This window comes from Rissa tridactyla, chromosome 6 (assembly GCF_028500815.1).
Source record: "Rissa tridactyla isolate bRisTri1 chromosome 6, bRisTri1.patW.cur.20221130, whole genome shotgun sequence".
In the NCBI taxonomy this organism is placed as follows: Eukaryota; Metazoa; Chordata; class Aves; order Charadriiformes; family Laridae; genus Rissa; species Rissa tridactyla.
The window spans coordinates 39,540,832-39,563,491 of NC_071471.1; the positions used below are offsets into that span (position 1 = coordinate 39,540,832).

The 22,660-nt window shown below is 44.5% G+C and overlaps 1 protein-coding gene and 1 long non-coding RNA gene across 2 annotated transcripts in view; one reads left to right on the plus strand and one right to left on the minus strand.

The window, feature by feature from the left end:
* LOC128911963 (uncharacterized) overlaps nucleotides 1-916 on the plus strand; it is a 135,701-nt gene extending 134,785 nt beyond the window's left edge. The window contains exon 21 of the long non-coding RNA XR_008467267.1: nucleotides 837-916. This is a non-coding gene — a long non-coding RNA (uncharacterized LOC128911963). The remainder of the gene's footprint in view (nucleotides 1-836) is intronic.
* On the minus strand, nucleotides 658-21,232 carry ZNF365 (zinc finger protein 365). The gene is made up of 4 exons (XM_054207612.1): nucleotides 20,277-21,232; nucleotides 8,970-9,150; nucleotides 6,909-6,946; nucleotides 658-3,490 (listed from the first exon to the last, which is right to left on the minus strand). Exons 1-4 carry the CDS (start codon nucleotides 20,996-20,998, stop codon nucleotides 3,244-3,246), a joined length of 1,188 nt encoding a protein of 395 aa, XP_054063587.1. The 5' UTR covers nucleotides 20,999-21,232; the 3' UTR covers nucleotides 658-3,243.
* Between the last annotated feature and the right edge of the window lie 1,428 nt (nucleotides 21,233-22,660).

Sequence of the window (22,660 nt, forward strand, 5' to 3'; positions counted from 1 at the left end):
TGTGATTTTAAAAATATATGTGGGAATGAGTCCAGGTCCTACTGAATTTCTTTGATGTGAGCATACAACCCACTTAGATGTCTTCAAAATGTCTTAAAGGGCAAAATGTGGTAACTGCTTCAAATACATTTTCAAAGATGAGTGGTCAAAAATATTTTAAAATCTACATTTTCCAATTCCAGTGTTATCTCCTCCCAAAGTCCCCCCAAGCTAACACCAGGAACGTTCAGCCTAGTTCATGTACCAATCCTTCTCAAGCATTCCACCTCTGTTAATGGGACGTGAAGTGTAGACGTGATACACACATCCAGTGGTCAAGTTTTGCTGATGATCAGACATCAACTTTAAAGATGAGCTAGTAAATTGTGTAAACGTGACTGGGAAGGAGCCTTTTTTCCTGATGAACATTATTCAGGCTCTCAGGTGTCAAAGGGACCTCATCTCCTCATCCAGTCTTCTGCAGCACTTCTCCCATGGGTTATCTTCTTGACAGGAACCTGGTTCCCCCAAGGGAAAACCTCTCTTTCCAAGTATAACCAGGGAGATACCTGACTAAATGATGATTCAGCAATTAGCAATGTGAGGGAGACTTTATCATCTACATTCCCCAGGAACCCCTCTACCCTTAATTTCCTCTGCCTGACCCTTCCCTCCACTCCCCCTACCTCTGCGTTGGGCAGGTTATCTGACCCATGTGGGTTATCTCAGGAATAATTTTCAAGGATCGTTGCAGTAGGAGAGGGGCAGGTGACACAATGAAGCTATGCACGCAAGATGCTTTTGCTGTCTTTCAGCTTAGTTTGTAATGCTTTCAGTTTCTTTTCTTTTTTCTTCAGCTTCTCAATTCTTTCAAGACCACAGCCCAACTTCATTGACATGGTGTGTTATCTGAGGAACAAACAGAAGTCCAAGCGGGGCTGCTGCTTCTTGTCTTTTTCTTTGTTGTTGGGTAGGCTTTTGTAAGAAACATTGTATTTTCACAGAGTTAAACGACACAGTAACTGAGAAATATAACTTTATTATTAGAATGTTTATATTCTAAAAACTTTTACCTGGGGTTGCAGTACAATCCAATTTCTTCCTAATTAGCTAACCTGGCGTTTGTTCAGCAAGTGTTAACTTAGGATTTGAAAAGTTTAAGAACATGCAAACTCTTTTACTCTATTTTTCTCTTCCTCCCCCGAAAGGACAACTTACAGTCAAGATTTTGGTGCGATAAATAATAAAATAAATATCTCATTTGTGAACTAGTAGTTGCACTTAACTTTGGTGACTAACAGAGTAGATAGGTATTTAAAAATAAAAATATTCTTTCAATGTCAAGTGGATAAAGGAACAGATGAATTATTTTACTTTATTATCTTTCTAAAGTTCACCTTTATCTTCTTCAAAAAGGGTCATTTTTTCAAGTTTGTAGAAGGATGCGGGATGCAATGGAAAAAACTAAAGGATGTTTCTATTTTGTGACTTGCCTAAGAAAGTTGTCATAACGTACGATCTGACCCAAACCCATGCAAGACAATTAACAACTCCTTTTCACCACACACAATGCCTAGCGTAAGGCCAAATGTGGCCTTGTGAGGTGGTTAAATAAATATTAAAATGTCATTACAACCTAAATACCTGAACTGGTTTTACACTGTGACTTTCTACTGAAACAGTGTTGAGAAACTTTAAACATATATCTGATCGTTCCATATATACTATTTCAAATAAAAGCGAGGAATAATACTCTCTTTCTTCACTCTGCTACTTTCTGGCAGCTCTGTACACTGACAGATGTATGACATCTGCAGTTACCTGATCCTAGCTGACTGATCAGTCATCTTCTGCTTTAAAAATATTGCAGCTCAGGTGCTTATTGCAGCAGTAATCATAGTGATACACTGTCTTTTAATACTCAGTTCTGCTTACAGTCATAGCTATAAAAAATGAAAAAACATTTTTCACAAATCTTTGTACACATACTGTAAAAATCACCTTCCACAAAAACAATTTACATCTGTTATGAGCATTTAAAAAATAAATTACACAGACTTGTCTCACCTACCCTTTCTTTTCCTTGAGAAAACAAATCTCATCAGTAACATCGACAGGATGTTCATATCTGTAAACATGGCATGAAGATTCGTGTTACCAAAAAACTGTACGCACAAAAAAATCATCTTGATAAATACTCCAATAAATAAGGATCCTTTTAATTGGCACAAACCAATGTAAACATGCGCATTCCTGTCCTGCGATCATCTCTAACTACCCTGCTCTTGGGTTTTCGTTGAAATTCAGGGATCTCTCAGAGATTAACAAGTGAAGGGTTTCGGTTATGATCACAGCCGTTGTAGGCCTCTCGCCTAAAACCAAGCACAGGCATTGAACATGGTGCCGTGTAATGCCTTGCTTTGGCCTTTCGCTTGCTGTGTCACAGCTGGTAACAACCCGCTGCTGGCAACGGGGACTGAAATCTCTCCTGTGGCTCAACATGGGCCATGCCTGTCAGGGCTGCAGTACCAGCTTCTGGTCTCCTGGATGAGTGACACTAGAGCCTGGGACATATGGCAAAGCCATAAAGCTTCTGGAATTTGAAAGCTCTGCTTGAGACACCGGAACAGCCCAAACTTGTACCACCAGACAACCTGGTGGCTGGCAGGATCGAGGGGTTTAATGTATGTAATAAAATGTGGAAATGTGCCCGACCAGGCGTATGGCAGAAAATCCAGGATAGCAATCTACTGCTGTAAACAGCCTTCGAGCAACGCAAGTAAACCTTTTGCATCTAAGTACGTCTGTGCAGGTAACAGTTAATCATTGATCTTATACCTACCTAAGCTGAAAGGCTGAGTATTCAGGTGCCGATTAAATGGATTCTTCTGAACTTCAGCAACAGCACAGATGGAAAATAAATTACCAGGCCGCATGCTGCCACTAAAATAATTAGACATACAGCCACAGTACTGCCCAGCAAGATAAATGCAGTCATTTAAAATAAGCTCTATAAATAAATAAATAAATAAATAGAAAAACCTCCATGTAAACTGAAAAAAAAGTCACTTCTCTTACAGCGCCCAACGAGGGCATGGCATTACTAAATAGTATAAATCTTCCATATGGTATATATTTCTATATATTATATCTGATATGTTTTGGCATGGCCAGATGGATAGGAAAAAGTAGGATGATTAACTTCATTCAATATTTGTTCTGCTGAAGCCAAGCTCCTGCATTACTATATATTGCTAACCATTCCTATAGCGGTTTGGCCTTTTTACCCATCTTGGATTTTGTGCTCACTTTCCTGGCAGAGCAGACAGGTTCACCTTTCTTTTGTGCTCTCCATATTTCTCTTGGGCAATCAACAGGTTCATAGAAGCATTTCGCTGGCTGCAAGCTGGTTTTTTCATCTTTTGCTTTTTTCAACAAGATTCTTCCTTTTTGAAAGGAATGAGGCCTTGCGTCAGGGATGTTATATGAAGCGTGTTGACTTCCTCGGCTCCTAAAATTAGTAACAGTGATTATTAATAACTGTTATTCAATCTTGCAAAGGGAAAGGTCCCCAAAATGTCCCAAACCCCTACATTTTTGACAACAGAAATAGCCTTGGTTTACCAGGCCGAAAGTTAAAAACAGAGCTGCAAAAGATTAATTACATTTCTCAGTACCCAAAAGCATCCCTCACTGTAAGAACCCCTACATGTGTTACTGGTGGAGTCTTCATGCATGTTCATCTACACTTTTATTCCGAGAGCATTATGCTGATTTTGGAGTGCTGAGACCTTACTGAGGTCTATATTCTCATAACTTGGTGATCTACAGGCATTTTAAAGATGCACAGCAACCTACTGTAAAGAATGAACATCCCATGGTCTTTGGAAGACCACACAGCTCCAATAACTCTGTAGGAACTGTAGGAATTTCTTGGTGGGATCTCAGTGCTGCCCTGGATTGTGGCTGCTACTAACGGCCAATAGCTCAGGAAACTCCACACTCTGCCTTTGTGCTGTGCACCCATCTAAGGAAACTTTAGCTTTGCTTTTAGGCTGTGATTTGAAATGGGAGAAGAGGAAAGAGGAATACAGGAATTGGTGGGAAGAAGGATACAAAAGCTTAAAGGCCAAAGTAAGTTGAATTCTTTATTCTCTCTGTGATAGTTCAGGCCCAGCAGGATTTGCTGAAATCGGTGAGCTCAGGTGGAGTGACAGTACCGTGCCTGGTGCTGCAAAGGCTGAACCATGCCCTCTGCTCCGAAATTTTGCTGCAGTTGCACAGTTTAGCTAATTAAGATCATCACAGTCCCTTTTAACATAATCTTGAAATGTTTTACAGCAGATACATGTAGTGTAACAGCAGTGCTATGAACACAAGGCACCAGCTCGCGTCTGCCCAGCTACTGTGACTGAAGAACAGATGTGCTGATGTGCAAGTCGGTCTCTTAAGGGTTCCCGTAGGGCTATTTTCCATAGCTCGTTATTTCTGGAAACCACGTATCTGTAGTATTACTTCTCTTGGGAGTTAAACAATATTACACACTTGACAAAGCCAGTTTAGGAAAAAGCTGTAGTTGTTCAAGTGCGTACAGTGCAAGCCCTCTCCCGCTCTTTAAAAGACCAGAAGGGTGTCACAAAAGCCTCTGTATTTGTCGGTGTAAGGCAGTGAAGGCCAGCTGACAGCACAGGAACCGAGTCTTACCTACAGAACAGTTTTACCTGGTTGGCAGCTTTGCCAACCAGACTTCGCTATGGGGAAGATTTTGGGGGAAGATGCTGTGCAGGTCCAAGCTGGAGCTTGCAGGTACTGTGCTATACTGATCTGGTGCAGGCCTGGGCTCTGACCACTTGCTAGAGGTTAGAAATTACTTATCTAAGTGCACAAGCCTTGGGCACTCCAGTTTACGATCACTTCTTGGGCACTGTTGTTACAGTCCATTACTTAGTTGTTGTTAGAAGATGTAGTGCTCTGTTTTCCCCAGATGTTGTTATGGTGGAAGTTACATCATTTATTCCCAAAGCACATGCAGGCGTTATTGCAGGTGGCTGCAGGTGATGTTAGTCACTGCTCTGCTGCACTGAATGATGCTATTAAAACCAGAAGGTGGTCAAGGTTAATATCATCAGAGGGGATTGCCTCAAAGAGCTAAACTGTATTTAAATTGAACAAGTTTATGGTATAGAAGATGGATGTCTATCCCTAATTCACAGTCAGGGGAAGAAGGTATCTAAAATGCATAGTGAACATCAGCAAAGGTCCGCCATGCCTTCAGGGGGGCATTTCCTGAAAACAGCCAGGAGAAACTGGAGAATAGGAACTCGGAAGCAATGCAGAGGCCTTGGAGCAAGAGGGATTGCAAGTCCAGCCATTGATCCCAAACAACATAAGCCATCAGTGGCCCCAAAACCCCTGAGATTACACTGAATTTTCTGGATGGGTAGTAACACTTCCCAATTTTTTTAACTGGTACATACCATTAAAACCTCATTTTATGTACTCATCTGAGTTAGAGCTCTTAAAAAAGCTGGTGCAATGAATGCAAAGGGTGGATTCATCCACAGAACAGGCAGGGCAAAATAAAACTTTCCTGCTCGTCTGAGCATCTTCTCCTCTATCCTCCCTGCTTTGTAGGACAAGTTGGGATATTTTTAATCTGGTAACTTCAAATACAGGCTACTACTAAATTCTAGTTTTGACAGTGTCTTTTCAAAGGAGAAGTATATTAGCAGTTAATCAGAAACCTCTAAACAATTTCATATATGCCTTTGAACTCCCACTATTTGTCAGCAATTAGTGGGTTTTACCAAACTGTTATACTTAAACCAAAGACTTGTCCGTGGAAAGACTGATCTCACCAAGTCAGTGAATTAACTGGTTATATTTTAATTCTATTTTCCTTGATTCCAATCATATTAAGACATCTAAAAGCCCCAAAATTGTATACATAGTCAACTCAAAATCTACTTTGGACAATCAAGTTTTTCCAGAATCTCAAATCAGCAGGAAAAATTATTAATGCAAACACTGCTTATCAGCAAAAGGGTACTTGGCCAGTTGCATGCTAGGACTAAGATATAGGAAAAACAAAAACAACCCAAAGACCAAAAAGCACCCCCCAATCCAGTAGGCTGTATGTTGTATTTTTAGTTTATTTTCCAGCCTATCCGTCTGTACATGTGTCTCAGTCTTCCAGTAATTCTTGAACTTGTTGTTCAAACACAAACAAATCTGGCAGGGACGCAGAAGTCCCAGCCCTGTGGTGATGCAAGAGGTTTCATGGCAATGGGAAAAAGACCCAAACCTGTGTCCCCACTAAGAAAGGTTGCCCTGCAGGAGGATGCACTGCCTGACCATCGCTTGGCCGAGCAGCACGCGTGATGCTCCAAACCAGCCGCTGGGACTCATGACCAAGTCGCAAAGACATGGGAAACCAGCCCCAATTAGTTCTGCTGCTCCCAGGACAGCTGCTTGAAGTAACCTGAGATGTTGGTAGTGCCCACGCTTTGTCCGGGCACGTGTTTGCTTACACGTGATTTTTAAGTCGACAGTGTTACTGTTAGTTAGGAAATGACAACTGTCTGTCTCCTACCTACAGAATGTTAAAGATACTTTCAGCTGAAACTTGCCCTGTGTTTGCTGAAGAGATGCAACTACTGTAGCTTTGCAGTAGGCTATTACAGTAAGCAGGAAGGAGTCATTCATTTAACAGAAATTATTCTTTAAAGACTATCTGATTTTAACTTTGATTTAGCAGAAATCTGTTTTTCCTCTACTACATGACTTAAATGTAGGTCATACTCAGGTATGGAAGCTGATCCAAACCCAACCTGATTCAGGCTTTTGGATAAGGTGAAATGCAAAAGCAGAAATGTAAGCATGCCAAGTTAGTATGTTTAAGTAAGAGAAAAATAGAGAGATATACATACAGGCATCTGGGTTTCTTATTTAATGAAATGTCTGTAAACTGCAAAGAAAACAGGAACAGGTTATTACTATTATATTATCAGGTAACTAAAGTACAGGTATTAAATACATGTAGTCTTCAAAATCCTATTTCCATTCTCACCTGCTATTAAAACTAGAAGAATATTAATGAAAGAAACTGAAAAAAGAACCTTTTACAGATGATTACTCCTCTAACTTATTACATCTGTTTTTAAAATTCGTAACATGTGAGTTGTTAGTCGCCGGATTCTTCCCCTTTGTTTTTACCGTATCTATAATCAAAGTAAATTGCTAAAGAAGCTTGGGCTGAACAGAAATCTTTCACATTAGATTAAACAGTATGGATCCAATGAGAAGTAATTATTGTGTTCAAGATAATTAATAAGGGACAGTGCCTGAATAAGCTGTATTAAATTAACTTTCTCTCAGAGCCTTTAATTTTGCAGCGATACATTTCCTTTGCACAAGTGGCTAGGAAACTCCAGCTACGAGCCCTTGGCTCTGCCTACGGCAGCACTGAAGGCTGGAGGGTGAGAATGTGGGCGTCCCTCTCCCTTCCCAGCCCAAATCCTGAGACCAGCTAGGGACAGCATTGCCTCAGTGCCAGCACGAATTCGCATGACTTCATTTTTAACAACAGTTTGGTTCACAGCGTGGAAACACTTTGTCTAGTCCCTCTTTTAGTGGGGGTCAGGAAAGGAGGTGTTTCATGCCAGCTCAGCCTAAATCAGTCTGGGTACTAAATCGGTTCTTTATACTGATCACTGCTACTAGACTGAGCCTTTGAATATCATTTAATGAAGTCACTGAGCCAAGCAAGTCAGATCTGGCATCTGAAAATGATTATGTTCTCGTAAACGTTCCCTCTGTCCCTGGTATTGTCCACACTTTGCAGATGGATTTCTGCCCAGCCTAACTTCACTTGTCATCTGTCTTGGATGGAGTCTGGAGCCATCTCATGGTGTGCTTTTCTGTAATTACCTTCTGAAGGTCAGGCTGGTCAATATTTGGATGGATGACCTCACAGGAATGCTGAAGTCACTCAGAAAGCACGGCAGCTGCCTCAGAAATTAGTGCCTTCCCCAAGGGACACTGCTGAGCCAGGGATCCCAGTAAACACATCAAGAGCAGGGGAGACGATTTAATACTGAGGCCCATCTTTATAGTCCCCCTCAGTGTTCTCACAGACACCATTTGAGGTGTCCCGCACAAGATTTCAGCACATCCACATTTCAGGTGGATGAACCTGATCCACATTCAGGTCTTGCCTAAAGTTCTTTGTCTTCCAAGTGGCTATGGGAACCTTTGCTTTCCACCATTGCATCCCTGTTCAGTGCTGTGCGTAATTAAATGCCTTTCCTCTCACCTCCCAGGATAAACAGTTACTTAACATAGGGGCATTCATTTAAACTGAAATCTCTTTGGAAGTCACGTGGATGAGACTTGACATATAAAGGTAATGCATTGTAGAGAAAATACTGAGTTTAAGTATTAATAATGAGGGTTTTTAAAGAAATCATGTATTTTAAAACACAATGTTCAGACAGCTTTGGTTTCTAATCTGTGGGGATCCATTCACCATTTTTAAGAGTCCCGTCATAGGTAACTACGGAAAGCAACCCATCTTGCCAGCAGGCTGATGTGTCCTCTATAGGGATCCACACCTTTCCTGAAAATCTTTAGAGATCTCCAAAAAACTGCCAAGTCATTAAGTGACATAAAGGAAAGTGTTTCTTGCAAAGGTAACAGCAGGAACAGCCAAAGACAGGAAGAAAAAGTTAAATAATCTGGCAAATAGTTCATTATTCTCTGCCCTCCCTTTCCCATCTTTGGCTTCTGCTGCTCTTACGCTCTCTGCTCCTTTCAGTCATGTGAAGTGGGAGTTTAAAACATAAATAAAACAAGCCCAAAGAAACATCGTACAAATCCAAATCTGTCTGGAGTAGCAATTAGCCCGTCCCATTGAGCCCACCCGTATTCATATTCCAGTACTTTCCCACTGGTGGTGGGTGACAGTGAAGGGAAGGACTTTGCTGGCTTACCACGTGCTCGCTGACATCGGTGTGGTTGCACACCATCTGCTGATTTTGGTAATATTCTAGCTGCCTTTCTGCCAGATCCACGCGCTGCAACAGGTTCTCAATGAAGTGCTGGAGCCTGGCTTTTCCCCGCACTTCTTTTTCTGCCGCTTCTTCCAGGAAGTGGTTGAAAGTAACAACTTCTCTGCAAGACGGAAACAGTGCAAAAAGGCCACATTTAAATAACGGGAAGGGCCCTGGTCTCAGCAAATTACTGTTGCTTCTCCTGTTTTTCACGGTGGTAGCTCACGGTGGCTAATTACTGTCCTTCACCTCTACTAAGAGATTTCAACCTTTTTGTGGACACTTAGTGAAGAGCTGGAACTCTGAATGCTGAATTTAAGATTATGGGCAGTGGATTTGGGTTTTTTTGTCACATTATTAAGTCCCTTGGGAATAGTCCTTAGGGCAGGGTCCTAAGGGTAGGGCAGAAATGTCATTAAGCATCACTTCTTGAGGTATCTGGAGACACCTACAGACACCTTATCTTTTTTTTTACTTACCCACATGAATATCAGCCCAGAAACAAGAGAAGTGGATTTATCTTCCCAGTTCATCAAAATCTCACAGTGGTAGTTTAATGTTGCTACTAGGGTGGTTCCTAACTTGAAAGAGCTACTGTGGCCATAAAACTTCATTTTGGCTGCAATCCTGCAAGTGTGTCAAAGTGCAGTGTTATGATCTGGAGCTAGTGGGAGCATGGGAGATGAAGAGATAATCTACAGATTATAGACCAAGGAGTATGTGCGTGGGAAGAGCATGTTTGAGGTCAGGAGTTTAGAAACGTTTCTGGTCTGGTAACACGACTGGAAGAAAGAGATAGCACCGCTGACAGTGAAAGGTCCCAGTTCTGTACTGAGACATAGCTCTTTTTGAAGTGCTCTGCATGCTATCAATTTACTATCATTAATCGGGTCACCATTTGCACCTCTGATATCAGGAGTTTCGGGGTGGGAGACGTTTGGTTACAGAGTGAGCCATGTATTATGAAAAACGGCAAATCTGAGCATGTAGGATGCTACGTGCCTGGATAAACAGTCCTTGCTCTGCCAATGAAAACATGTTTTTTGCTTTGTACAAAACTGAGGGGGTGGGAGTTGGGGCAACCAGTGCTTGCCAAACAAGAAAGGGCGTGATTGCTTGGAAGAAATACATCACCTGAGGAAAAAAGCATTTTAAGCAGAAACTAGGAAACAGTTTGTAGCAGAAATAACCTTTCCAGGCTTAGGTTGTTTATAACAAATCCAAAGTTTCTCTGCATTCCATTGTTTTAACTCACTATAGTTGTAGATAATTGGTTTAACTCAGTATAGTCATTTTAACAGTGAGCTAAGAGTTAGGCACAAGCGGTCAGTTATGGAAATTCACCATCTAGGATTCAGGCTGTGCCTGCCTGCTTTAAACCAAGAGCAAGAGGCTGTTTGCATGGCTGATCTAACTCTGGGAATGAGGTAAAAACAAGTACGGGTTGTTTGGACGAAGAACATTAGTTTATATTAACTTGCCCACAAAATCTGGTTTAAGAAATGGAGAGGTACCTTGTATGTTAAGCCCAGCTCTGTACAGCTTCTGTGATTATTAGCTTGCCCAGAGCAACCTGGTAATAAAAAGTACTAAGGAATGCTTAGGAAGAAGCCAATCCAAACTCATTAAGGACAATTTGAGGGCTTTATTCTCACCGCACTTGCAGCATCGTAACTTCTTTGATTTCATGATGCCACTCTGGATTTATGTTAGCGTAGGAGCAACCCAAAGCCCTTGGCACTACAGCAGGCTCCTCTTTTATAGTGGGCAGGAAGCTCCAAAGGACAGAAACTCAGCAGGTCGGCTCCAAACCTCTCCTCTTGGGAGGGAAGGAGAACTGCACATGGCCTGCCAGCCTGCTGGCCCTCCAGCGGGAAGGCTGAGCAGAGTGGGGAGCCACCAGCCCAGGACACCACGAGGACGTCCCTCCCAGGGCCACAGCCAGCTCCTGTGTTTGGCTGCAGCAGGACGCCATGGGCATCGAGTACCTGGCATTTGTTTATAAAAGGGTGATAGTTTCAAGGACACTAACGTCTGTAATTGTGTCGGGAAAGGTAATTAAAAAGCATTCATTAATCGCCTGCTCCATGGCACGAACAGATGACTCACAAATTTTCCTTTCCTACAAATATCTCATCAGTGAGGTGTGCCATAAGGGGTACAGGGGAAGCAGTGTTTTTTCTGGAAGGCTTAGATGACTATCAGGAGGAGAACAGACACATAGTGTCAATAAATTCCCTACTATTTTCCCTGCTTTCTAGATTATTCAACATAACTTGGCATCCTACGTGCCATTATTTGTAGGAACTGTTATTAGCAGCAGTAGTAGCATTTCCATAATTTTTCCCTGTTTGTTTAGCTGCCTCTATACAGCCTATGGACCTGCCTTTTATAAATTTTATCTAAAAATTTTCCTTTGGGCTGAAATGGTACAAAATGCTCTGTAAATGCCCTTTATAAAGACAGGAGCCAGAATATACCCACCCACTAGGTCTCGGTCACGGGCCTTGTCCTGATAAGCAGCATTTCTCTTAGTTCAGCTACTTACTCTGTTTATGCTTCATTCTCATCTCTCAGAAGAACAACATCAAGCCCCGCAGAGTGACTGCTAATAAGTGTCTCTACTTCCTCCAGCACCTCTTCCTCAGGGAGCTCACTCCGTGCCACGGCTATGCCTTGGTTACCTGAAGGGAGTTCCCAGAAGAATTTTTACCCTCCTCCCACCATGAACAACAGGGAAATGGTTCAAAGAAGTAGTGTAGCTTCCTGCAGCTGCTGTTTACCTGTTTAATTGGCTTTCTTCTCTCTTGTAGTTTGCCCAGACTTTTTCTTAGCCATACTGATGACCCTCTCCCTCCAATTCTACTTTTAGATATCTGTGATGATTTTTTGCTTATGTTCTGAATTTTACTTTCGATTTATTTGTCCAGGCCTCTGCCAGTTTTGGGGGGATTATGTGATACTATTTCTATCTTTTACTCTCTGCTCTTACGCTTGTGGAAAGATGGATGTTCACAGAGGTCAGATGCTGCTCCTCATGAAGTCGGGGGGAAACTGAGCCCGTGGGCTCATACTGTGGGGCCCAGTTGGTAGCAGCGTAAACCAGAGCACAGCAGCACAGGCCCACTGGGCTGTGTCTTGGCAGAACAGCCTCGTCAGCAGCACTCACCTGAAAAAGGAATCATTTGTTAAAGCCTGGCTCAGACATGAAGCGTTGCCCTTTCTAATGAGAGGTCTCTGCTACCCTGCGCTGACTATTCTACAACTGGAGCACTGCCGCTATACTGAGAAGAGGTTACGTAGAGTTATTAACTCCCCTTGGGAACTCCTCTGCTCTCAGCATCACCTTGCTCTGCTCCTCCCTTTGCTCCCTGCCCGTCAGCCTGCAGCCTCCTGCCCCTTTTCACTCACTGCACCCTGTCACTCCCTGTCGTGCTCTAAGATCTACATCCTGCCACTGAATTTTCTGAGCGGAGCAGATGATGCTCCGTGCAGCTCAGATCTCTGTAAGTTTCTGGAATGGACAGCAGAGTGATCTCCTCTGTTTGCTCATAGTTTAGTATACTGATATCAAGGTACGCTCTATAGCAAAACATTCTGTTAAAGGGCTGTGACGGGGCAGCAGGGAGAAAGGTGGGTTTCTTGCTTTGTCTTGGGTGCTCTTGTCAGGCAAAACCTTTCAGGAGGAGGGGCTGCTGCTGCTGCCCAGAGAGCAGAGGGCACATCAAACTGCCAGCAGCTTGTGGCGACAGGGTGAGGGAAGCAAGAGGGAAAGACAAGGGGAATGCAACCCGGGAGGTGTCCAAGAGGAGCCTGTACCAGTACGTGAAGCGGGCCTACAAGAACGCTGGGGAGGGGCTGTTTGCAAGGGCATGTTGCGATAGGACGAGGGGCAATGGTTTTAAGCTACAGCAGGATAGGTTTAGATCAGACATTAGGAAGAAGTTCTTTACAATGAGGGTGGCAAGACACTGGAACAAGTTGCCCAGAGAGATGATGGAGGCCCCATCCCTGGAGACATTCAAGGCCAGGCTTGATGAGGCTCTGAGCAACCTGACCTAGTTAAAGATGTCCCTGCTTACTGCAGGGGGGTTGGACTAAGTGACCTTTAGAGGTCCCTTCCAACCCAACACATTCTATGATTCTGTACTGCCAGACTGCTGGAGAAGAGCTCTTCCCAGAGCCAGAGGAGTCCAGGGGGAATCTACTGCAGTGCAGCAGGCAACCCGGAGGTGCTCAGCTGAAAAAACAAGTGCAGAGGGAAGCACTCACTGTAGGAAAGAAAGACTAGCTGCTTTTACTTTAATCTGACTCTGCCAGGGAATTAACCTGTTATAGTTAACCAGACTTAACTAATTCAGCGTTTTGCATTCTAGCTGCAGCCTAGCTGCCCTTGCAGAAAAGCTGCACACAGTCTGCCTTGAAACTTTTCCTGAAACCTTCTTTATGGAGGCTGGTGTCACGAAACAGCATGAGATGTGGTAAATAAAGTTACAAATCTTTAGACTGAGTAGGTGACATCTATTCTTCTGCCTTTACCACTAGATTATGCAGTGCTCCTTGCAGAACCAGTGAGCTGCAGTTCTTATTTACCAGAGCAGTTGGTGGGATGTGGACCCTGCAGATCCCCTTAGTATTTGTATGGCTCTCAGCAGTTAAGCATGTGATGCACAGAGTAGGTGCAGAGGTTGGGACAGCTCCAGCTCCTTAACAACTGACAAGAAAGGCTAATAGTTCCTCGCATTGCGACCGAGCCCTCCTACAGAAGCATAATACCGGTCCCAGGACTATTTACAGCAACTTCGACACCCGCAACTGCTCTGTAGGTGGAGACAAGCATGAGGCTCTATGCAGACTCTGCGCCCGAGTATCAAATCCCTTTAGAGAATTGCATTGGGAATAACTCTCCTTAAAATCAATAGAAAACCAAACACTTACACTATTTTACCTGAAGATGGAAAAATGCCTACTACAGTAAGCAGTAAAGTGATTTACTTCTGAAAATTTCACACGTGATTTACTTGTGTGAAAATATTTTAAATATGTACATTCATTAATGCTGCTGACCTCATCTGCCATCCCATTGGTGTTACTGCCTGAGGGCTGCTATCTGTTATTCATTAGGTTGCGGTTTCACGTTCCTACACCACTATCAGCACGTTTGGTTTAAGAGGTTCACGCCTCCTCCCCTCTGAAAGTTACTGTCCTACCAGTTGCACCCATTTAGTGGGTTGTGCTCTAGATCTGAGCCCTGAACTTACTGGGGTGACACTGTGAAGATTAAAATGCTTTATTTCAGAGAGCCATTCTGTGGGATAGTCACGCTACGCTTGAACTGGTGCAGCTGGGGGTTAGTAATCTCTTGAGTGGGAAGATGAAAGACAATGTGGAAGAAGGAGTAGGACCACCTAAAACTGACGGTGGAAGAACAATGTGTAGTTGTGGTCATATTCTTCTTAAAGCAAAATCAAAGATGTTCTGTTGTAGAAAAAAAAAATCATATTCTAAGGAAAGCTGTTGTTTTAAAGCATAAATCACAGTAATCTCTAAAAGCCGACTCTTAATCCTATTGTCGGGATGTTACTAACACAGATAGTTCCATTAATTGCAAATTTAAGGTGAAGCCAGTAGCAAGAATAACTGCTCCCCACCACAGCTATTCTGAAATAGCCCTCGCGTTCCAGGCTATGTCAGAACAGAAGCGTGACCAAACGGTCTCAAAACAAATGCATTAGACTGGTTAGAGAAACAACTGTCTGAGATATGGCAATGTACTACATTAACGTTCTTACCCAATAATTAGGAGACAAAGTGAAATTTTTTAAGTCCCCGTTGAAGGTAGCTTCCAGTTGAGGACCATAACTTCAAATGCTTACCCTGTTCAGACTTACTTAAAATCAAACTCTGTCAGTTTTGTTTTCTTACATAACTTCCAGAAACAAGCCTCTCAGTGTGCTCTAGAAGTTAAGTTCATAGCTGATTTTAGTTTCAATGGTTTTCTTGATATCTTATTCAACACAGTCTTATTCCCTTTGGGCAGGCTTCTGTGTTATCTTTAAGATCACAGTACTCACTCTGAGTTGCATTCTTCTTCATCAAACATCGAATAATCCCTTTCTGGGCACACTTTCTAATTAAATCATTTGTTTGCTCAGCAGCTCTGCTGAAAGCTTGATCCTGTAGCCATCGTTCATCAAAACTGTTCACAGCCTAGCTGAAGCAGGTTGGTGACCTGGGACCCATCTTTGGTAGCTGTGCCTGCTTCTCTAGAATGTACAGTTTTCTTTTTTTCTCCCCAAATAATAATAAAAAAACCTTTTGGCTTTTGACTTTCTAAATATGAGAGTGACACAACAGTGACTTCTTAGAGTAACACTACTTCAACTATGTATTCGTACAGTTAGTGTGGTACCTCCACTTGTCCTACCCCTCACCACAGCTCATCTCCATGAAGGCATCACACTACTGTAACAGCATGCACCCGTGTCCATATTAGCAGAGCCATTTTTGTAAGGGAAGAGGAATAAAATTTAACTAAAAAGATATTCTTTGCTTTATTGCTGCCTTTGTTGGACTGCTAGAGGCTTTATTTAAAACAAACGAAATATAATCAACTGACAAGTCTAAAGAAATAACTTAACTGACCCTACAAACTCTTCAAATGGGCAGCCCTGTGCCTGCTGATGGCCTAAACCAACATTCCTCCCTTTCATCAGAATGAGAGGTCAACAATAAGTCCTCAGAGTGCTGTCATTTGAAATTAGTGCTTTGATTAGCAACAACAATGTAACTGTGAGAAGAATTCACTCTCCATACAGCTATGAAGCTTACAGACTTGCTGGTTGCTTTGGAGAACACATCAGACAAACCAGGTTCTGATAATGTGGCCGCTTGGTGGATCACAGTTTTTTATCTATCTCCCATGCTTGGTCCAGGCAAAGGCTCGGGACATATGGGCTTTTACAGGTAGAACAAAGCGGCAGAAATGAAATTCCAGCAAGTCAAAGTGACCTCAGGTCTAGTGGCTCTGCTGAGGATTGCCAGAGTCACAGCAGTGCAATGTCTGCCTTCGCTAGGCTGTGCTGAAAAGAAAGATGTGAGGCCTAGAAGAGCTCCATCTCCTTATTCCAGAAACCCAGATTTTTAAACAAAGAATTTATATCTCTCCTCCCTAAGGCTTCTTGGGGCTTCCTAACCAAATTATTCTTGCTAACGTACATTTTTCCTTTCCCTTAGCTTTCCTGTTGGAGTTCACAATCAGATCCAAAATCAGAACTGTTATACAAAGTTTAATTGTACTGTTATTTTCTGTCATCTTCTTGTATACCCTTCTAAAGAGGAAGCTTCTTAAATCCCAACTTTTTTTTTTTTCACCCATAGCCAATGTATAGGTCAGGAGTGATGGTTAAACCCACAAATACACCCTCTCTGCCTTCCGTATCTGGTTAATTCTTTCATTCTCACATGTAGGAACAGGTCAAGCCTAACAGCCCAGACAGGTCCCTGGCTTATCTGGGCACATTTTATAAAGATGAAAATATACTAGATTGTTAAATTCAGTATTATGGAGTAATTTAATCACTGATAATGACTGTCCATTCATATAAGATACTGCCAGTGTAGGTGGACTTGGAGGAATGCTCAAATATGGGCTTAGTATAAACACCTGTAATTTCTTTATCAGAACATAGTTACTATTCAAGAGTTACTTGAAGGGATCCCTATAGAAGTTGGCAGCTTCTTTTCTAGAAGAGCCTCCAAAGAAGAGTTTTTGTGACCTTACCTAAGATTTGGACTAGAACTTTTTTTTTCCCCCCTCTTTTGGATAGTTTTTGGGGTTGGGTTTTTTTGTTTGGGGTTTTTTTTTTGTTGTTTCTAATTCTCAGACTGATCTAGAGTAGCCATACCTCACTCTCTTTTGGGATCTAGAAGTGCATATTGATTATAAACCCTTTCTTGCCTTCACATGCACCCTATTCCATGATCTCTGGTAGTGGGGAAAACCATTCAGAAACCAAGGGAAGACTGGTTTCCTTTACTTCCTTAGAAATAGTATGATAAGGAGGTGTTTCTGGGAAGAAGGTGTTTTCTTTTTCCTTCTACAAAGAGGAAAAAGGAACAAATTTTCAGCTACAGTGGCTCAATATCAATGCTAGTTTTGGGAAAGTTATCCATATTCACAAGATTGCTTATGAAAAAAAAAAATCCAAAGAAACTGATGAAAGCATTTATTTCTGAAGGTCAGCAAGTATCAAAGCAATCCCTAAGGGCTGCCTTTGACTTTCCACAGTCTGCAGTGAGAACTCCTGCTTCTGCAATTTCCATTAAGCAGTCTTGTTTGGCTTTCTAATCATCTGGACTTCTTCCAGAAATCAAAGCCAAAGTTGAGATCCTCCTTTTTTGAAGGAGAAAGTCTTTTCAGCACACCAAGTAAGTAAGTTTTTGAGCACACAAAGGACTGAACATATAGACAGGTCTCAGAATTTACCAACAGTCCATGAGAAAACCAGACAAGTGTCACTGATGTTATCAGAGTCATGAACATCCTTTCTTCTCCCTCTACTAGGGCATACCATCCGGCGCCTCCTGGCTACTGGTGCAAAGTTAATGTCCCAAACATTTTTAGAGATTCAGATCTGACAAGCTGCCCCTATAAGTACTAGTCCTGCTTTTACTAAGCATTGTTTATATCTACCTTCCTTCTCAAATTGCTAATTATACAATGACCTTTTAATCGGGAAGCCATACAGCACATTTTTCTATGGCACTATCCCTTGTTACCCTCCAAGATGGGAAATGCAAGAACCGTCTGAACAAGAAAAAAAAATAACATATCTTCAGCTTTTCCTAGGTGATCTCTACCTATTCATATGCCCTGCCTACCCTCCCAGGCCCCTCAGAGTACCTTCACAGTGACTTCAAAGAGGCAACCCTATGGGGCTTGGCACTGGCATATACAAAACCATACCGTTACTCCCCTCTTTCCCCCTCTGCTCTCCTGGTTTGAGGGCTGATATTCCTTCATCCTACCCACTAGCATGCGTTAGGCCCGTTTACCTTTAGAAATTAACAGACCACTGTGTAATATCTAGTCACTCATTCCTATTGCTGCTTTTGCTTCCAAGTTTTTTTAATCTTCTTTATCGAAAGCTGAAGCAAGCTAGCGGTAATCCTAGAAGAGCAATACCCTGCGTACTCAGGTGAAGTCTCCTGTGTGGCTGCCTCTTTTGCTTAGTCAAGTCACCTTCAGTCTTCCCCGTAACACCAACTCAGGAGCTACCTCCTCATCTGCTTACGCGTTCACCCTCTTCCTTCAGAGATGAATTATAAATTTGCAATGAATTGATGGATTATGATGAATTTATGAATTTAGAACTATAACAACAATCATCTGAACTCCTGCCCCTTTCCTGAGCCTGGCAATGTCCTAGTGTGAAGGACAGCATTTCCCCGCTTCTCTCATTCCGTGTTCAGTCTTTTCTGGCCTCAGAACCACAGCCTGTCACTGATGCTAGCAAGCATTCTGCCAAGGGGGCAAGTGGCCTCTTCCTAATATAGTTTAAAATCACAACTTTTGCTGCCTTGTTCTTTTCACAGATCAGTGTCCTTTGCTGTCCTCCCTGTATCATACCCATTCTTTCTACCCAGATAACTCCATTCTCCCCTTCCTCTTTTTCCATGAGCTCTTTTCTTTCGCAGCACTGCAGAAGTCAGGTTTCGCTCCACTGAATGGCTTCTGCTTTCGCCTGACAGTCATGTTTTTCCTGTGGATCTCAAGCCTTGAATTTAAAAAAAACAACACATTCTGTGTTTAGTTTGGGGTAAGATTCACACCACTTAACTTTAGATACCTGAAGTTCAGCATCTAGCCAAGATGGCTGCTTACCTGAGGTCTCCCTCTAGTCTGCAGAGGGAGGACAGATCTCCATAGAGCAATCCCTCCCTCTCTAAGATACTTTTCTAGAACAAGTAGGATGAATCATGTTGTGAAAGAGCCCATAAGGGGAGCTTGGCTAGATGGGAATACCAGAACTGCTTCAAACTGAAGTTATCTTCATGGCCTCCATCCAGCATACTTTCAAATCTGTCTCAGTTCCTCTATTATCTTTAGCTCTATCCTGGGCCCTTCAGTCTTCTCTTCCATGAAGATCCCCTGATGTTCAGAAGTCAGATGTTCTGTTGAATATCCCCCTTCAAGGATGATACACACCCCAGAGGTTCAAACCCCACCACCTTTGCTGTCCCCTCTCCTGGGAAATCTATAGCACTGCCTCAAGATAGATGACTCCCACTGATATAGGGGCCATCATCATCTTTTCTTTCTGATCCTTAGACTACAGGAAGGAGCGATGAAAGCCCTCCAAACATCCTACACTGAACTCCTACACCACCTTCCTTCTTTCTTCTGAGATCAGCGTCATGGCAACTAGCACTTCTCATCCTCCCTTTGTAAGCTGATGAATTGGTTTAGAGGCACTCCATTACCAAGGCTCTTTATTTGCATTCCTCTAAAATAAGTTGTGTTACTCTGAAAAGCCTGAAAGGTTTTGGCAAGTGCCGAATAAACTAAGTAGTTCATGTATAAATAATATATCAGCTATCACTACATATTTAATGGATGCATCACGAACATATTTTTAGATGGCCTAGGTCAGTCAGAACAACTCTGGCATCTGCTTCCTGTTCCCATATAAGCGACCCCAGTTTCACAGTTCTGGGTCTGCCTGGAACACCTACTTGGATGTGGCCTTTGGAGAGCTGGCTCCAGTACAGGAGACCATCCCACGCCACTGGCAGCCTTCTGACCACGGTGGGGTGACTTCAGGGAAAAGGTGCTATTTGGTAGTCTTACCTACTTCCTCCAGCACTTACCCACCCGTCTCTTCTTAAAAAGATAACGGATTAGAGGTGTCACTGTAAATCAGATTACATGTTGATGACAGCTTCTGCTTGACCCTACCCCCATGAAACCAGGGACCCAACCAGGCATTAGAGAGTGTAAAAGTTAGTCACTGGGGAGTCAAGCATGAAAGCCACCTGCTCGGGGAGCTGTCCCCTGCCTTGCAGGGGACACAGTGACATGGGCCGCAACTTTAGAGACACAGTGATCAGAGGTTGGTGAGCACCAGGCCCTTTCATAACCAGCAAGCAACCGAGCCGTCCCCATTCTTCTCCCCCCGAAAGCTTTTACTCACCCAGGTGCTGGCCAGCCCACCCAAAGCCATCAGCCCTCACCTCCCCACTTACTCCTCTTTCCGGTGAAGCTCCTCCTCGGACTCGGTGAGGCGCTGCTTCAAGGCTGCGATCATCTCCACGGCCACGTCCACCTGCCTGCTGAGGGCCCGCTCCCGCCGCTGCACCTCCTGCTTCTTCTGGGACAGCTGCACGAAGGCCGCCCGCACCTCCAGCAGCTCCGCTGTCTTCTGGGCCAGCTCTTTGGTAAGCTTGTCGATTCGCTTCTCGATCGTTTTGTCCACGGCCTCTACCATCCTGTTAAACTTTTCTCTGACGTGTGCCTCGAAGGAGGCTTTGGAGTCAGTGGCCGGCAGGCCGGGTTTAGCGATCTGCTCGCCGGGAGACTCGGCTGACACATAGTTTGCCACGTAGGAGACGGGCCGCTCGGCTTCCACCTCTCGCTTCGTGCCCTCGAAGGAGGCATCACAAAAATTCAGGTAGGACCCTTTTTGCCGCAGGGCGCTGCCGGGGCTCCCCAGGCTGCCGGGGGTGGCGGGCTCGGGGGGGGAGACCAGCTCCGCGTCTTTCAGGGGCGAGAAGAGGCTGCCGCTCTTGGTGAGGAGGCTCCTCTCCTCGTAGCTGTGGCTGTACTCCAGGTGGGCCCGCAGGGAGGAGAGGCTCCGGAACCGGCTGTGGTCGCCGCATCGCGGGCAGCGGAAGGGAAGGCAGACGCCGAGGCTGCCGAGCGGCTCCTGCCAGGGGTGCCTGCCTTCATCCCGGGCCGGCTGTTGCATTCCTCGCCGGGCCCTGCCTGGGGAGAAAAGAGCCCGCGTTCACGCCCGCCCGGGGCCGGGGCAGCCCCGCCCGGGAAACTTGGGAAACTTTCCCGGTGATTTTTCAGGGCTACCGGGCCATCTCCAGCCGTCCGGCAGGGCACGGCCAGCCGCAGGGCCCCGCCGGCGCGACGCGGCTCCGCTCGCCTCGGCCGCCGCCCGGGGCCTTGCCGGGGCGGAGCGGGGCCGGGGCCCGGCTGAGCGCTGGCCTCCGCCGGCCGCAAGGTCGCTGTCGCCGCCGCACTCACCCGACTTGTTGCTGGCGGCGGTGGCGGCGCGGCGGCGGGGGAGCCGTTTTCAGCAGAGCCGTAAATCAGACCCAGCGCGGCGCCGCCGCACGCTATCGGCGCCCGGGCGGGGCGGGGCCGGGCCGGGAGGGGCGGGCAGCGCGGCGCCCGGGCTCCACCGCGGGCGGCGGCGGCAGAGGGGACGGAGCGGGGGACACGGGGACGGGGAGCCGGGGTCGTTCCCCGGCCAGGGCGCCCTGTCTTCCCACCCCCCCGCCCCGCCTCGGGCACCGGGTGGTTGGGGTTCGTGGGGTGTTGCGGGGGTCCTGTTAGCCTGCGTGTGTGCGCGTGTGTTGGGGAAGTGCTGAAGAATAAGACGATTAAAACCGTTTCAGCAGCAAGACAAGACACGTGCAAATAGGTGTAACCTGGCCTTGGCTTTCTGGGAGCGTAATTGTGTGTGGTAACTATCTTTAGTAGCCAGAAAAGTATCTTTTCTGTAAATATTACTCTGATTTAGCCTCGGGATTTAAGGAGGGGGAGTCAGCAGTAATGGGATTTCCATTTTGCGTATGAGGAACAGATGTCATCGAATCATAGAATGGTTTGGGTCTGATGGAAGTTTTACAGGTCACCTAGTCCAGCGCCCTGCAGTGAGCGGGGACATCTTTAACTGGATCAGGTTGCTCAGAGCCCCGTCCAACCTGACCTTGAATGTTTCCAGGGATAGGGCATGGACCACCCCTCTGGGCAACCTGGGCCAGTGTTTCACCACCCTCATTGTAAAAAATGCCTTCCTTACATCTAATCTGAATCTGTCCTAGATCTAAATCTGCCCTAGATCTACACCAATGTGACTGATGTTAGAGCATGCTGTCAATGGGTCCCCTCAATACGTGAATATGCTTCTAAGCTTTTTTTTTTTATACCACAGGTGTGTGTCTATTTTTACAAATTTTCAGAAACATGAGCAAGGCTGATTGTAGAGCAGCAGCGTTTTTGAGGTAATAGTGAAACATTGCTCTTCTAAAATCTAGTGCTTGAGGCCATAGTGGTAATATGCTGCAGATTTTTTATTTTTTATTGCTGTGGGAGAAAGCACTGCGGTAAAGTTCAGTTCTGTACTAATATATCTGTTCCTTGAGTGCAACATACAGGCAGAGTCCTAAACGCTGAGAAAATCCGCGTGCATTTGATAGATGCCTTTGATGTGATTAAGACATTCCCAGTAAATGATTCACCAGATGGCACATCAAAGGAAGTTACTCAAATTGCATTTCAGAGCTAATCTTTAAAGTGTGTGGGCTACCATCCAGGCTGCAACGTTTTGCATGAGTTAGTTGTCCTGTGTTACCTTGTCTAAATGTGGTGGTTTTCCCTTCTTTTGTCATCAAGC

What these genes read in the sequence shown, in the direction of transcription:
- ZNF365 (XM_054207612.1), bottom strand. Translation starts at nt 20,998, where the DNA reads ATGCAACAGCCGGCCCGGGATGAAGGCAGGCACCCCTGGCAGGAGCCG. An exon ending in CCGATGTCAGCGAGCACGTG is followed by an intron (nt 6,947 to 8,969) that starts GTAAGCCAGCAA and finishes TTTTCTTTGCAG; the next exon opens with TTTACAGACATTTCATTAAA. An exon ending in AATAAGAAACCCAGATGCCT is followed by an intron (nt 3,491 to 6,908) that starts GTATGTATATCT and finishes TACTAATTTTAG; the next exon opens with GAGCCGAGGAAGTCAACACG.